The sequence below is a fragment of the Rhamphochromis longiceps genome, linkage group LG3 (assembly GCF_057381845.1).
Source record: "Rhamphochromis longiceps isolate RC_006_pf linkage group LG3, R_longiceps_female_GT1.1, whole genome shotgun sequence".
NCBI lineage: Eukaryota > Metazoa > Chordata > Actinopteri > Cichliformes > Cichlidae > Rhamphochromis > Rhamphochromis longiceps.
In genome coordinates this window covers 19,782,906-19,797,819 of record NC_140559.1, presented here as the reverse complement: position 1 = coordinate 19,797,819, position 14,914 = coordinate 19,782,906, and the positions used below count along the sequence as shown (strand labels likewise).

The following is a 14,914-nucleotide window of genomic DNA, read 5'->3' as shown; positions in this document are numbered from 1 at the left end:
GTGTTTGAATGTGTGCAGATTTGATCTCACCTTGAATGTAACGGTGTGAACATTTATACATTTAACCTGATATTATTACAACCTGTGATCTGTGGAAGCTCAGTAGCCCCTCTCAGAGATAGGAGATAAATAACAGAGCTGAATATCTGGCAGTTCATGGGATATCAGTATGATGTGGGTTATTGAGCACAACACACAGTTTTGTGTATTAACATCTTTGTGCCTGCTATATGAAACAAGCAAGTTAAATTACTGCCTATTTAATGAGAAGAGCTACAAGTTGATTTGTTCTTTTGAATTTTGAAGTGACATTCATATAGCTTCTGTGCTACTAAAACCTACTGTTCTTGTATAATGTGTCTGCCAGACCAGAACATTCTGTTCATATCCACACAATAAACATAATCTCTAAAATATAAATAATTGGTTGTCTATGATTGTCTGCACACCACAGAGTTGAGGCATTAACCAAACAGTTACAATATCACCACTAAACTGTGTGAAACAGATGGAAACAGGCATGAACGTAGACTCAAAATGAACAGACAGTTTCATAAAGAACTCATGAATACTGTTCAGATGAAATTATTTGAAGTGTCTCAATGTTATGCTTTATATGAACTAAAATGCCATATAACCATACAGTGTAGTATTAAGTGGACACGGCCCTGAAAGTAAAGGGATTAGACTACGTGTCCTTGGGGGTAGAAATGGTAAATGGCCTGTATTTGTATAGCGCTTTAATTAGTCCCTAAGGACCCCAAAGCGCTTTACACATTCAGTCATCCACCCATTCACACACTGGTGATGGCAGCTACATTGCAACCTCAGCCACCCTGGCACACTGACAGAGGCGAGGCCGGACACTGGTGCCACCGGGCCTTCTGACCAGCACCAGTAGGCACAACGACCCAAGGAGACTGTTGAGCCGGGGCTCAAACCGGCAACCTTCCGATTACAAGATGACCTCACAAGAAAGGGCCACGTTTGCCCAAGAAAGCTGTAGACTCACGCTTGCATGAGAAAAAGTAGATACACTCAAAAAAAAGTGAAATTGGGTGGTTATCGCATTTACAGGACTCAAACATGTAATTCAAACAAAATAAATGTTTGTCTCTAAGGTGAATGTAATAAAATCATATAAGATCTACATAAAATTTACCAACTTAATACCTCTTGAATTTATTCTTGTTGATATGACATGATAAAATCTAATAAGAGTGGTTAGCTGCCTTAAAGACTCGCGATATCACAAGTTCACACGTGATTTTAAACCACAGGAGGCAGGAAAGCTCATGATCTGCTTCATGGTCATCTTGGAAAAGTAAGAGTCAATCTGTCTTCATCCATCTTGATGAAAATACTTTTTGAGCAAAGGTATCATCAGTTTGTCGATTCTTTTCAGTTCTATTTATTCACATTTTTGTCATGAATTTAGGAGTAGATTTCTAGGAGGCCCTCCCCCACTTTGAACTGCGAAAGTAAGACAAAGAAGTTAATGCTGAGTGGAAAAAACGTTTTGTTAGTCATTCATTTTTGTCATGACATCACTTTGATTAGTTGAGTATCTGAGGCTGAGACCACGGGACTGTAAAACATGATTGTTGGGCTTCATTTCTGTGCTGAACAGTTATTTAAGATTAGTTAGTAAATAACAATTAGTTAATGTTGGTCATGAGACTAAAGTCATCTCACTGTGGTAATGTAAATATAATATGGCCAATATTATAGTATTGTCAGATTATTATGAGATATATGTGTGTGTGTGTGTATATACACACATATATGTATACACATATATATATATATATATATATATACACACACATATATATATATATACATATATATACATATATATATACATATATATACATATATATATACATATATATACACATATCAACAAGTACAAGTACCTCGGTCTGTGGGTGGACAATAAACTGGACTGGTCATGCAACACAGAGCACCTGTATAAAAAAGCCCAAAGCCGACTGTACTTCCTCAGGAGGCTGAGGTCTTTTAACATCTGCAGGAAGCTCCTGAGGATGTTTTACCAGTCAGTGGTTGCTGGAGTACTTTTCTATGCTGTGGTGTGCTGGGGGAGCAGCACAGCAAAGAAGGACTCATCCAGGCTGGAGAAACTGATCAGGAAGGCTAGCTCTGTGGTCGGCATGAAGCTGGACACTCTGGTGACAGTGGCAGAGAAAAGGACATTAAAGAAACTGATGGACATTATGAACAATGCTGGGCATCCTCTGCACACGGCCATAAACAATCAGAAGAGTCTGTTCAGTGACAGGTTGCTTCTCCCCAAGACAAGAACCAACAGACTTAAAAACTCCTTTGTCCCACACGCCATCAGACTGTTTAACTCCTCTCTGGAGGGGAGAGGGAGGGGAGACAGGAGGACAAAGGAGGGGGGAACAACTAAGCTGTAGTGCCTCTTCACCTCACTGTGCAATACCTTTTGTGCAATACTTTTGTTAATAGTCAACGGTGCAATAGACCTCAATACTTGAAATGTGCAATTCACTTGTATTTTTATTTTTATTCCTATTTATTCTATTTATCCCCTTCGTATATTTTATTTATATTTGTCTCTGTATTTATATATATGTGTGTGTGTGTGTGTGTGTGTGTGTGTGTGTGTGTGTGTGTGTGTGTGTGTGTGTGTGTGTGTGTGTGTGTGTGTGTGTGTGTATATATATAATATTCTGTAACTCTGTAACTTCTGTCGGTGCTGTGCTTTTGGAAACCGAATTTCCCAGAGGAACCCACCCGAGGGATTAATTAAGTTTTATCTTATCTTACATATATATATACACACATATACATATATCTCAGACTTTCAGCTTGTTGTGTTTGTGGATATATGACTGACTTTAATTATTAAACATTCGCACATAAATAAGTGACGTCATATTCAGTACTTTTGACAGTTCACTCTTCAGCCGCTCCATCTTATTAGGGAAATGCCATATAGATAAATGTAAATTTCAAAACTCAACCCCATCATTTAATTAGTTTTTGATTGAAATTGAATATTACTTAAACTCTCTTAAATTAACTTCCAATAAAAAAGGTTTATCATTGATTGAAATTCATTCAGAAATGTTTAACGAATGAGCTGTCACAACTTTCTTTTTTTTTTTTTGTGTCCCGTTTGGATCTTTAGCCGTCAGAATTGTTGTCTTAAGGCCAAGAAAGATGCCAAGCGGATTTATTTTACCAAGTGGATCATCATGGCCTTGCCATATTGGTCCATTTGATTGACCTTTATTATAATTATGAATTTATTTTATTTTCAGTTGCTACAAACGGGACAGACATGACTGTGGGATAGGACAGGGGGAAAGAATGAATGAAAGAGAGGGAGAGAAAGAAAACCAGAGGGGAGAAGAGACGGTGAGAAGGGGGGGAAGAAAGAAAAAAACAAAAAGTGTCTCTTGGCTCTTTCAAAGGAAGAGTACCCAGCCACTGGTACAGATATGTGGACGACACCTGGGTCAAAATCAAGACACAAGAAGTGGAATCCTTCACTGCGCACATTAACGCTGTGGATAAAAATATCAAGTTCACCAGGGAAGACACAAAGGACAACTGTTTGCCTTTCCTGGACTGCGCTGTGCACATTGAAGAGAACGGCAAACTCAACATCGAAATTTACCGGAAGCCCACACACACGGACCAGTACCTCCTTTTTGACTCCCATCACCCTCTGGAACACAAACTTGGAGTAATTAGGACCCTACACCACCGGGCAGAACATGTTCCCTCTAAGCCTGAAGGAAAAAAGAAGGAACACACACATGTAAAGGAAGCACTCAAAGCGTGCGGCTATCCTAAATGGGCGTTCTTAAAGTCAGCAAAGAGGCACAGAAAAGAAGACCAGACACCAGTGAGGGAGGATAAGAAGGACAGACGCAACAACATTGTCATCCCCTATGTAGCCGGTGTATCAGAAAAACTCAGGAGAGTTTTCTCCAAGCATGACATCCCAGTGTATTTCAGACCCAGCAACACACTCAGACAAAAACTGGTTCACCCGAAAGACAAAACGCCAAAACACAAACTTAACAACGTGGTGTATGCTGTACAGTGCAGCGAGGAATGCTCAGACCTCTACATTGGAGAGACCAAACAGCCACTTCACAAGCGCATGGCACAACACAGAAGAGCCACCTCCACAGGACAAGACTCAGCAGTCCATCTGCATCTTAAGGATAAAGGACACTCTTTCGAGGATGCCAATGTTCACATTTTGGACAGAGAGGACAGATGGTTTGAAAGAGGAGTGAAAGAAGCCATCTATGTCCACTGTGAGCGACCATCTTTGAACAGAGGCGGGGATTTACGACACCAACTCTCTGCCATCTATAATCCAGTTTTGAGATCCCTTCCCAGACGCCTTAACGCCCACTCACATCCTGGGCCATCTGACCTCAGGAATTCGCATGATAAGGTGGGGCCAGGTTTCACAATGAACATACCCGAAACTCTGGCTGATTGGGACCCACACCCAGTTTCACACCTTGGCTCAGGCGATTAGAGGATCATCAGGGGGTCCTTTTGTCCCTCTGTGGGGGGTTACTCCCACTAGGTTTATATCTGGGACTCTCCACCATTTGACCTTAGAACTGAAGAAGCTTCTCGGATGAGAGGTGAAACGTCTTCAAGCAACTTAAAGAAGTCCAGACGCTTTTCTTTGCAAGCTCCTTTGACTACGATGACCTGGATGACTGAGAACCTTCACAGACATACCTCAGAGCAATGGTGAGGCTGAAAGAGCAGTGAGGACAGTAAGGAGCCTTCTACAGAAAGAAGGAGACCCATATCTTGCTCTCATGGCATATCGCGCCACACCACTTGCCAATGGACATAGCCCTGCAGAGCTTCCGTACCACAGTTCCCATACTTCCATCCTGCCTCAACCCAGGCTGGACAAACATCACTAAACTGAGAGAGAGAGAAGGGAAGGAGAGAGAAAAACAGTGGAAATGGTTCAACAATAGACACAGAGCACAAGACCTCACTGGACTACACCCAGGAGATCAAGTTTGGATCACAGACATGAAAACAAATGGGACTATATCAGGCAGAGCAGATACGCCGCGGTCTTACCTTGTTGAGACCCCGAGGGGGCTTCTACGTCGAAACAGGAGCCATCTCATCACACTAAAAGGGACCAAGACTGAACCAACTGAACAACAAATCCCTGTCTTGCCAGAAAACAGCAGCAGCCCTGTTTCAAACCAGGTTCAGCAGTGTCTTATACCACCAAGTAACCAGTCTACTGAAAGAAGATATCCTACAAGAGACAGAAACCCACCGAGGTACCTTAAGGACTTTGATTTAGGTAGAAGGTACTCTCGAGCACCTGAGTGACCAGCCCGGGGCAGAATAATCCCCTCACTCAGTTGAAGGACTGGGTTGTCCACCCCACCTTCATAGTTGAATAAGTTCACACAGTTAAATAAAATAATAGTTATAAATAAAGGCAATAAATGTTTGTTACAGATTTGAGTTAATGTAACAGCCTTGGAGTATCCAGCTACAAGTTAAGTTGCAGTGATTTCAGTATTGACATAAATGTGGATTAATACAGAAAACATTATAGTTTATAATGTACTCAGAAGGGGGGATGTTATGGTAAGGACTAATTCAATGGTTCATGCAGCACCCTCTGGTGGTTGTGCCGTGTGTATTTGTTGTTGCAGCTTGGCAATAAACGGAGTCGCCACGTTAAGACAGAGCTGTCCCAGTCTCGTTAATGGTGCTGCTATTATAAACCTGAGATCTACCAAAACACTTGAAGGGTGATACAGTTTGAAGCTGGAGGATCGCTATATAAATATCCGATAGCAGCTAGGTCCCCTAACTTTCAGTAGCTGTTGAAAGGAAAAAATTGTGGTATATCAGTGGTTAGAAATACCATTATTACTTTAGGATTAGTTTAACACAAAGTCAGGGCTGACCCAGGACCAGTGCTGTGAGTCACAGTGCGCAGCATAAAGGTCCTTTCATATCGGACGCAGGATGTGCTGCTAATGCTAACTGCTAACTAAAAGCAAAGGATCCAGAATTTGTTGCTGGCTGCTGGGCTCTGTGGGTTTTTGCAGCAGCTCTACCTGTACTAGATGCACCTGCTTCTTGTCTTTTCTATCTCTGACTTTATGTCCTCTACAAGAGTTTGTTTTTTTTGCTGGTTCTTCAAATGTTCAATAAAAACATGTATGCTAATTCATAACGAAGAAAGCTTTGTAATGAAGACTGTCATTTCCAAAACACTGCCCGCCCCCACCCCGCGGTCCGCAGCGCTGTTGAAAAGGCTGTGGAAGTCCCTGTATTAAACACATAGACCTGTAACACAAAAATCACCAAACGACCACAGACTGTTTTCCTTCGTGGTGATGAAGGAAAACGCTGGGTTGGCATGTAAAAGGGCATTTATTCCCTTCAAAGACCTGCAGTTCAAAAAAAGCGCCCCTCGACAGCCAAACCCATCTGTTCTCTGATTGGATTGTTACATTTGTGATTGACATGACATTCACCAATCAGATGAAAGGAAGAAAAATAGGGTCAAAATCCGTACTTGTAACTTGCAGGGGGTTTTTTCTAAGTCCACACACAAATCTTTTTTACGCACACACAAATCTTTTTTACAAGTACAAAATATTTATGACCACATTTTGAGCCCATAATGTACCCAGAGAGGTTGAGTCTAAGACCCAACCTGACATATAGACACAGACGAACAGGCACACGCGGACACAAACGTGCATTCCCACCCCCATATGCACAACCAAATACTCGGCACTCACCCAACATGTAGACAGACACAAATAGACACTGCACAGACAGTCGCACTCCCCAAACATACTCTATATCCCAGGTCCAGGTACCCCCGCCCTCAGAGGGGCAAGCCGTACCTAGACCCAGGAGCTGTCACAACTTTCAAGTACAAAGTTGTTATGAAGTCTGTCACATTCCCCCCCTTTTTTTTCTTTTTTTATCCTTTATTTATTTATCCTTCTTATTTCATTGTACTGTATATTGTTACTCTTATTTGCCTTGTATGTCTACTGTACAAACTGAACTGGAATGACTGACTGTTCGCTTTATAAGTCCAACAAAGTTTGGGGAAAAAAAAAAAAACCTCTTCGGCCGCTCCCTTCTGCCGTATTTTGCGGCAAAATTATCCACACCCACCGCCGCACTATGAATTGTGGGATATATGGGACCACGAAGCGTGCACCGGACCACGCTTGATATTTGGGGAAATCGACGGCGCATTTGGAGTATGCATTTGGAGTATGCATTTGAAGTACACTTCGAATTGGGACAGCCGTCGTCGCGTGGCGGTGACGTAACCACACTTGAAATGCGTACTTCAAGCGTGCAGACCCTGAATTGGGACACAGCCAACGAGTCTGTTGTGGCCAGTGCGATCCTCTATGCTGTTGCATGCTGGGGGTGCAGAATGAGGGTTGCTGATACTAATAGACTCAATAAAGTGATCCACAAGGCCAGTAATCTTCTGGGGATAGAGCTGGACTCCCTTAAGGCCCTGTTGGAGGGGCAGATGTTGTCCAAAATAAAAACAATGTTGGATAATTCCTCCCACCCACTTGGCTAGTCACAGGAGCACGTTCAGAGAGAGACTGAGATTACCAAAAAGCACAACACAGGAACGGCACAGGAAATCATTCTCATCGTCAACTCATCCAACTAACACACTGAATACCAGTCATGGAAATAACTGCAGGAATAACTTTTTTCAGTATCGAGTAATCTAATTACTATTTCTATCGTTACAACGCAGTTACTGTTACTAACAAGAAAATGCGGTTGCGTTACTATTTTTCAACAAACAGACGGTTGAAGCTGTGTTGAGCTTACCGCATCTTATATCAGCTGCACGGAAGTAGCTGTAAGTAACCTGGGCGCTACAGCTTTAAGCTGCTGCGCGCGCTCCCGCAGACGGCAATCACGATCACTTTTTGGCACCTGTAGCTCAGGGGAGCAAAACAATCGCATGAGTGCTGCTGTTTGTATGAGGAAGAATAAAGTAGTCGTGGTAAGCCAATCACGTGACCACTTAAAGACAAAGCAACAAGGTGAAATATACCAGTTTATAAATTGTGTTGATAGGCCACGTAAAACCAGAGCCATGATAAACAATACGCTGTGTTTTTTCCTCAATAGTTTCGCCATGTTTACTGACTAAGGACTAAGGACAGCGCAGCAAGCACTCTCTGCTTATGAGAAAAAAACCATACCAGTTTTTATTTTCATGCTCAGCATGCCAAAAGAAACTCTGAAAGGATCACTGATGATCTGCTTGTATCCATGTTAGTATTTGAAGTCCAACATCTCCCTCTAGTGGCCACATATAAACGTGTGAGGATGGTGTGAATGTAAAATGTGAATCATAGTGTTCCAGTCAGTCATCAGTGTGTCTCTGCACAGCTGTAATTAAAATGTGTTCAGAGGGCCTCAGTGTCTGAATGGTTCCAGTTAAGCTCCATAACAGCAGCGTCCCTGGTTTGATTCCTGTGTTTCAGCTCATATCTGCCTCTCTCACTGAGGGGGACGTCTCCAAACACACACACACACACACACTGACCACCTCTGTGTTTGAACCAATAGAAAGCTGGTGCTCAGAGGAAGAGGGCGGGCTTTACTTGGTGTCAGTGACAGAAATGAAAAGAAGCTCAAATGAGTGAGAAGGACGATGAAGGAAACATCTGTGCTGTGTCTGCTCTGTAAGTAGAATCTCTGTGTTTGTTTGAATTCTTGTACTTTGACTGTCTGCTCTCCTGATAACTGATGATGGAGGAGAAGACATGAAAAACAAATCAGGCTGAATTCAAGTTCAAAACACCACGAGGACCAACTGCAGGTCTGAACTGACTCTTTATCTTTGCTCAGGAGTCGAGGAAACACAGCAGGCAGTGAAAAGATCAAATCATTCACTCATTATATCAACACAGCTGCACAGTGGACACATGACTTTATTGTGTTATTTAAATGCAGTGGATATTTTATATATACTCAGAGTCTGTGCTCATGATCACTGTGATCACATTAAAAGCTGCTTCTTAGATAAAAAGTAAAAGAGTTCAAACTGTCTGATACATCAGTAACAAACATAGAAGAAACGTCTGTTTTTTTCCCGCCTGTCCCGTTTGGCTCTTTTGCCATCAAAATTATTGTCTAAAGGCAAAGAAAGATGCCCAACGGATTTACTTTACCAAATGGACCATCCCAGCCTTGCTGTATTGGTCTATTTGATTCACCTTTGCTTTTATTGTTTATTTTAATTTTAATTTTATTCAAAAACAAAAAAAAGAGAGCAACATAATAAACAACATCATCGTGATGATCTATGTGAATATAACAGTAAATACTAAATATTGAATATTATTGTGCAGCACGTAAGATCAACAGAACACAGTGTGCTTTGAGGTAGGAGCCAAAAAGGGTGTAGTTTGTGTGTGTGAGCACCCATGTGTACACCTGTGAGCATGGACGCGCTTGTTTTTAAAAGGTTCCTTCATGTAATGATCTGCTAGAGGGTGTGGGGGGGCCACAGCCCTGTAGAAGAAAAGTCTTCTGGAAAAGAGTTGATGTTGTGTAAACTCATAATACAAAGAAAACGGCAAGATTTATTTATCATATGTAACAGTGCAGGTGTCACAGAGGTGCAGTGTTAGTGTCTGTAAGTTTCCTCCACAGTACAAGGACGTGTTGTTAACTGGTGATTCTAAACTGGCCGTAGGTGTGACTGTTAGTCTGTGATGGATTGATGGCCCGTAGTTACTGTGTGACAGGGATGCCAAACTCATTTTACATGAAGAGTCACATCACAAGTTACGAGAGATATCTTACTATAAGATCTTTAGTGCAGCTTCAACAGCAAATCTCGGTTTTTCTACCTGACAAATGTGAGAAAATATAGAAGAAATGCAGGTGATTCACTGCCCAGACTGTTCTGTATTGATATTAGATATTGATATTATATTATTTTTGTTGATTGATGAAAATGTTTTATTTTTCTTAAGTAGGCAGTGAACACCAGGAATGTTTTTTTCCTTTAATTGATTATCTGTTAATTAAATACTTTGGAGTAGTATTGTTCTGTCCTTATTGTGCGTCCCTTTGCCCAACTTGACAGACAGCTAGCGGTTTCAATGAACATTGGAGGTGGAAGTAAGTTTAAGGCTTTTTACTTCGTCAGTAGTTCAATGATTGACATCCTTTTCTAAATGTTACAAGATGTTTTTTCCTTTAACTCACACTTCTAGGATATGAACTATACTGTTATATAGTATATGTATATATATATATATATATGCATATATATATATATATATATATATATATATATGCATATATATATATATATATATATATATATATATATATATATATATATATATATATATATAGTATATATATATAGTATATATATATATATATATATATATATATATATATATAACAGCAACTCAGTATTGATTACAATACAACTTAGTGAGTTTAGCTTCCTCAAAGATAAACATAACAGACGAAATAACTGGTTTCTAAACAAATCTCTGTAATAGAAATGCACCAAATAAACTTGTAAACATGTTGCACATTAATACTCACAAGCAATAACTCTCCAAGGCAGAAATGTATTAAAGAGCATCTAAGGCAACAAACAGCATATTCTGCAGGCTAACAAGCGACCAGCTTCCTGTTTCCTCTACCCACTAGTGATGGGTCGTTCGCGAACGAAATGGCTCTTAGAGCCGACTCTTTGACGTGAACGACGCGAGCCGGCTCCTTATCGCGAGCCGTCACGTGGGTTGTATTTTTTTTTTCTTCTCTCACCCTCTCTCTCGCACTTTTTTTCCGCTTCACTCTGCACGCCAGCCTTGTGCTTTACGCTGGGCAGAGGGGGGAGGGGCAGTAGTTACACTCAGTAGCACAGGATCAGAGCCAGAGGGAGAGAGAGAGAGAGAGAAAGAGAGCCAGGGACAACAATGTCACATTAGAAAGGTATAGTAATCATCCACAGCTATTTTCGGTTGTAGGTGATAAAGGATTCAGAAAGTTTATTCATGCAGGTCCATATGACAGAGAATGTGCATGTTCTTTTTGTTTTCATATTATAATTTACATTTAATTGTGTTGTGGCTTGCAGTGTTTTGTGTTGTTTTCACTTTAAATTTGTAAAAGGAAAAAGCTGAAAATGTGAATAGTTGATTTTTGTATTATATGATTTATTTATTGCATTTTATGTGGAGTGAATAAATAAAAGTATATTTACGGTGGCCCCTAGAGACAAAGCACATACAAACTTCAAATCAAGTACGAACTCCGAAACACGTACAAACTCCGAAACACGTAAAAACTCCAAAACACGTAAAAACTCCAAAACACGTAAAAACTCCAAAACACGTACAAAACACAACAGAGGTGCTCCAGGATGCTCGGGCGCAGTGTTGAGCTTTTGTTACCTAGTGGCTACACAAGCCAGCAAGTACCAACGACCGGATTTGGTGTGTGGTAATAACAGGTAAATGAACTTTTTTTTTTTTTAATTATTTGAATATATATGAGTGCCTGTGTATAAATACACAAACAATGCACACATGTGCTTTCAGTTGTGTAATTTAAGTGATCTAGTAGCTCTGCTTTGGAAGTTCAGTTCATGCTAGAAATGTGTTTTGGAGTTTGTACGTGCTTTGTCTCTAGGGGCCACTGCATATATTTATATATAAACATATATAAATAAAACCACTTTTTTTTACGTTAGTAATTCCTTTTGTGCATAATTTTATATTATTGTTAATAATAAATTAATTAAAGCAACAAAACAACCCGAAGAGCCGGTTCGGAGCCGAAAGAGCCTGCTCTTTTTAGTGAGCCGAACCGAAAGAGCCGGATCTCTAAAAAGAGCCGGAAATCCCATCACTACTACCCACAGGAACACAGAAAAACCCCACCAAAATATAAGCTTGTCAGTATTCCCGCTATGACCAGCAGAGGGTGCTGAAGAGAAAGAACCTATGCATGTCATAACAAGTATGAATGTCTGTGGTGACGTCTTTATCAGCAGGAAACGTTGGAAAACATAAAATACAGTTCAAAGTTGAAAGATTTATGTCCTGCTTCACATTTTTCAAAGCTGTCAAGCAGGCCAGATTGGTCACAGTTTGAGGACCTGTGCCAGAAGCACCTGCTGACAGCTGGGATAAGCTCAAACTCTCTCTCTGCCTCAAGTCAGATAGAATGGATAAAGAGATCTTCAACCAAATATTTTTAAACATTTTGCTGGCTTTAAATTGAAAATGAGCAGATATTTCAGAGAGTTACGAGTGTTTGTGTGTTTGTCAGCTGTTTGTGTGGAGTTGTTCTTTATGTTCACCTCAAATCAACATGAGTGTCATTTCTCTTTAGTTCTGATCTCACTGCTGAGCTGCACAACAAACCAAGGTCAGTAACCTTCTTCTGTCACAGTTTAAACCTGATAAACTCTGACAGGTTTTACACATTTGGATTAAAGCTTTCAGGGAAGATCTCCAAGACGTGATCATCAGTTTTTAAATTTAACCCTCACAGCTCGTCTGACTGTGAGTCCCAGCAGCTCTCAGTTCTTTGAATATGACTTTGTGTCTCTGAGCTGTGAGGAGGACGACAGCTCTGCTGGATGGACTCTGAGGAGAAACACAAGCAAACAACAGAGGACTCAGTGTGGAGATGTGTGGGGAGAAGGTGCTGGTTCTTCCTGTAACATCACTGTTTTCCCATTGGACAGTGGAGTTTACTGGTGTGAGTCCAGACAGGGTCCCATCAGTAACATGGTTAACCTGACAGTCACTGGTAAGCTGAGTGTGTGGAGTTAGTGTTGATGAAGCTGTGTGTAAATGGATGAAATGCTGTAGTTTGTCTCTGTGTTGAGGTGGATCAGTGATCCTGCAGAGTCCTGTCCTCCCTGTGATGGAGGGAGATGACGTCACTCTGCTCTGTAAAACAAAGACCACTCCCTCCAACCTCCCAGCTGCTTTCTATAAAGATGGCTCCCTCATCAGGAAGCAGCCTACAGGTCACATGACCATCCAGCATGTTTCCAGGTCTGATGAAGGCCTCTACAAGTGTGACATCAGCGGTCATGGAGAGTCTCCATCCAGCTGGATCACTGTCACAGGTGACACACTCACCTGTCTGTGTTTCTGCAGCTTTCAACATTCACAATGTGACGACAACTTAATGACTGTGTTTGCTTTATTTTAGGGGAACACACCACCACACCTCCACCTACATCCACACCTCCACCTACATCCACACCTCCTACTGGTTCCACCTCCATCGCTGTTCCTCCATCACTCTCTCCTCTTGATCTCTCTGTGCTTTCATTTGTTGGATCAGTCTGTGTTGTGGTTCTACTGGTGTTACTGGTTCTGCTGGTGAGACGATGTGTTCACAGGAAACCTGAAGGTGAGACTCAGACTTCCTGATCTTTCATGTCTGAGTTTGTTTAGTAGAATAAAGTTCACATTCAATATGATCACAGTAACAACTTTGTTAAATGTAATCTCTGTTTAGATATTTAATTTATGTTATTCTTCATTTTGGATCATTTCAGCAGATCAAGAAGAAGCTGGAAAAGATGACATCATCACTCATGTCGTGTACAATATTATCAAGCTATCACATCATCCACAGCCAATCAGACCAAGCAGATTCTGATACTCAACTGGTGACTGGTTAGATTTGCTTTTCATTGAATTTTTGTGAATCTTTATATTGTGGGAACTAGGAATGAAAATATTGTAGAAACAAGAAACATGAAAATGTGCATCATCAGAATAATGATGAACACATTTTCTCTTCAAACATTTCAGACTGAGTTTAGTATGATCTTGATCTTCATGTAGATCGTTCTGTCTCTGATAAGATGGATTATCAGGACATTACAGAGCATGTGGGGGATGGCATGAGTGCTTGAGGCAACTGTTGGTGTGATTTGGCGCTGTGTAAATAAAATTGAATTGAATTGATCAGCAATGTATAAATGTGGACTGTAATAGTAAAACATTACATTTAAATAAGTGTGGTCACATGTGTGTTTCCCTCTGTACTTACTGAGTGTTGTTCACTGTGAGCTGGACTGTGTGTTTGTGGTCTGTGGTTGAAGCTAACAGCTCTGCAGTCGTCCAGCATCCTGTTTCTGATAGAAAGAAAACACTTCAGCTGCAGCTGTTTCAACACAGAGCTGCTCATTTAAACACAGAAAGGAACATGGAGATATCATCTGGAAAAGCATTTCAATAAACTCTAAAAACAAACCATCAGTTCATTCAAAGTGAATGTTAATTACATCAGGAACTTATCCCAATGTTGTTCACTGCTTTTATTTAAAAATTACCCTTTGGCTTTTCATTTTCATGTGACTCAAACATTTTTTTTCAGGCCTCATTCTAAATCTGAAATAATCTGTTATTTTCTGAGACTTGACATGTTGAAAAATTAGATTTTAGTTTAACTACAGTCTGAAGCTGATGAGACTGCAGGGTGTTCTGGTTGGTCTAATAATAGTGTTCATGCTGTGAGAACATGTTTGCTTTCTGCTCTGTGGTTAAGTGTGTCAGTCTGCATTAGAAGAAGATGCAGCTCTGTGGTCAGTCTGTGTTTCACAGCAGAGGTGTGAAAATGAGAAAACTGTAAAAAGCTGCTGTGGTTTATTAAAATAATCTCTTCATGAAGCTGCATTAAAAAATCATCTGCAGTAATTTAAATGTTTTATTCTGCAGAGCGTGAACCAGCTGAAGACGTCAGTTATGGATAAACAAAGAGGCCCAGGTACAGCTGCTCTTTATCTTTGACTGTGGACAGAGACAAGCTAGCTGCTCACCCTGTT

General features: G+C 40.7%; 1 protein-coding gene across 1 annotated transcript in view; it reads left to right on the top strand.

Annotated features, from left to right (window-relative positions):
* The first annotated feature begins 8,737 nt into the window (after positions 1 to 8,737).
* The window catches only part of LOC146673319 (uncharacterized), a 58,952-nt gene continuing 52,775 nt past the window's right edge, over positions 8,738 to 14,914 (top strand). Inside the window, exons 1-5 of the mRNA XM_085401853.1 lie at positions 8,738 to 8,768; positions 12,454 to 12,489; positions 12,616 to 12,876; positions 12,956 to 13,201; positions 13,288 to 13,350. Coding sequence (XP_085257979.1) covers positions 8,738 to 8,768; positions 12,454 to 12,489; positions 12,616 to 12,876; positions 12,956 to 13,201; positions 13,288 to 13,350 — 637 coding nt within the window. The remainder of the gene's footprint in view (positions 8,769 to 12,453; positions 12,490 to 12,615; positions 12,877 to 12,955; positions 13,202 to 13,287; positions 13,351 to 14,914) is intronic.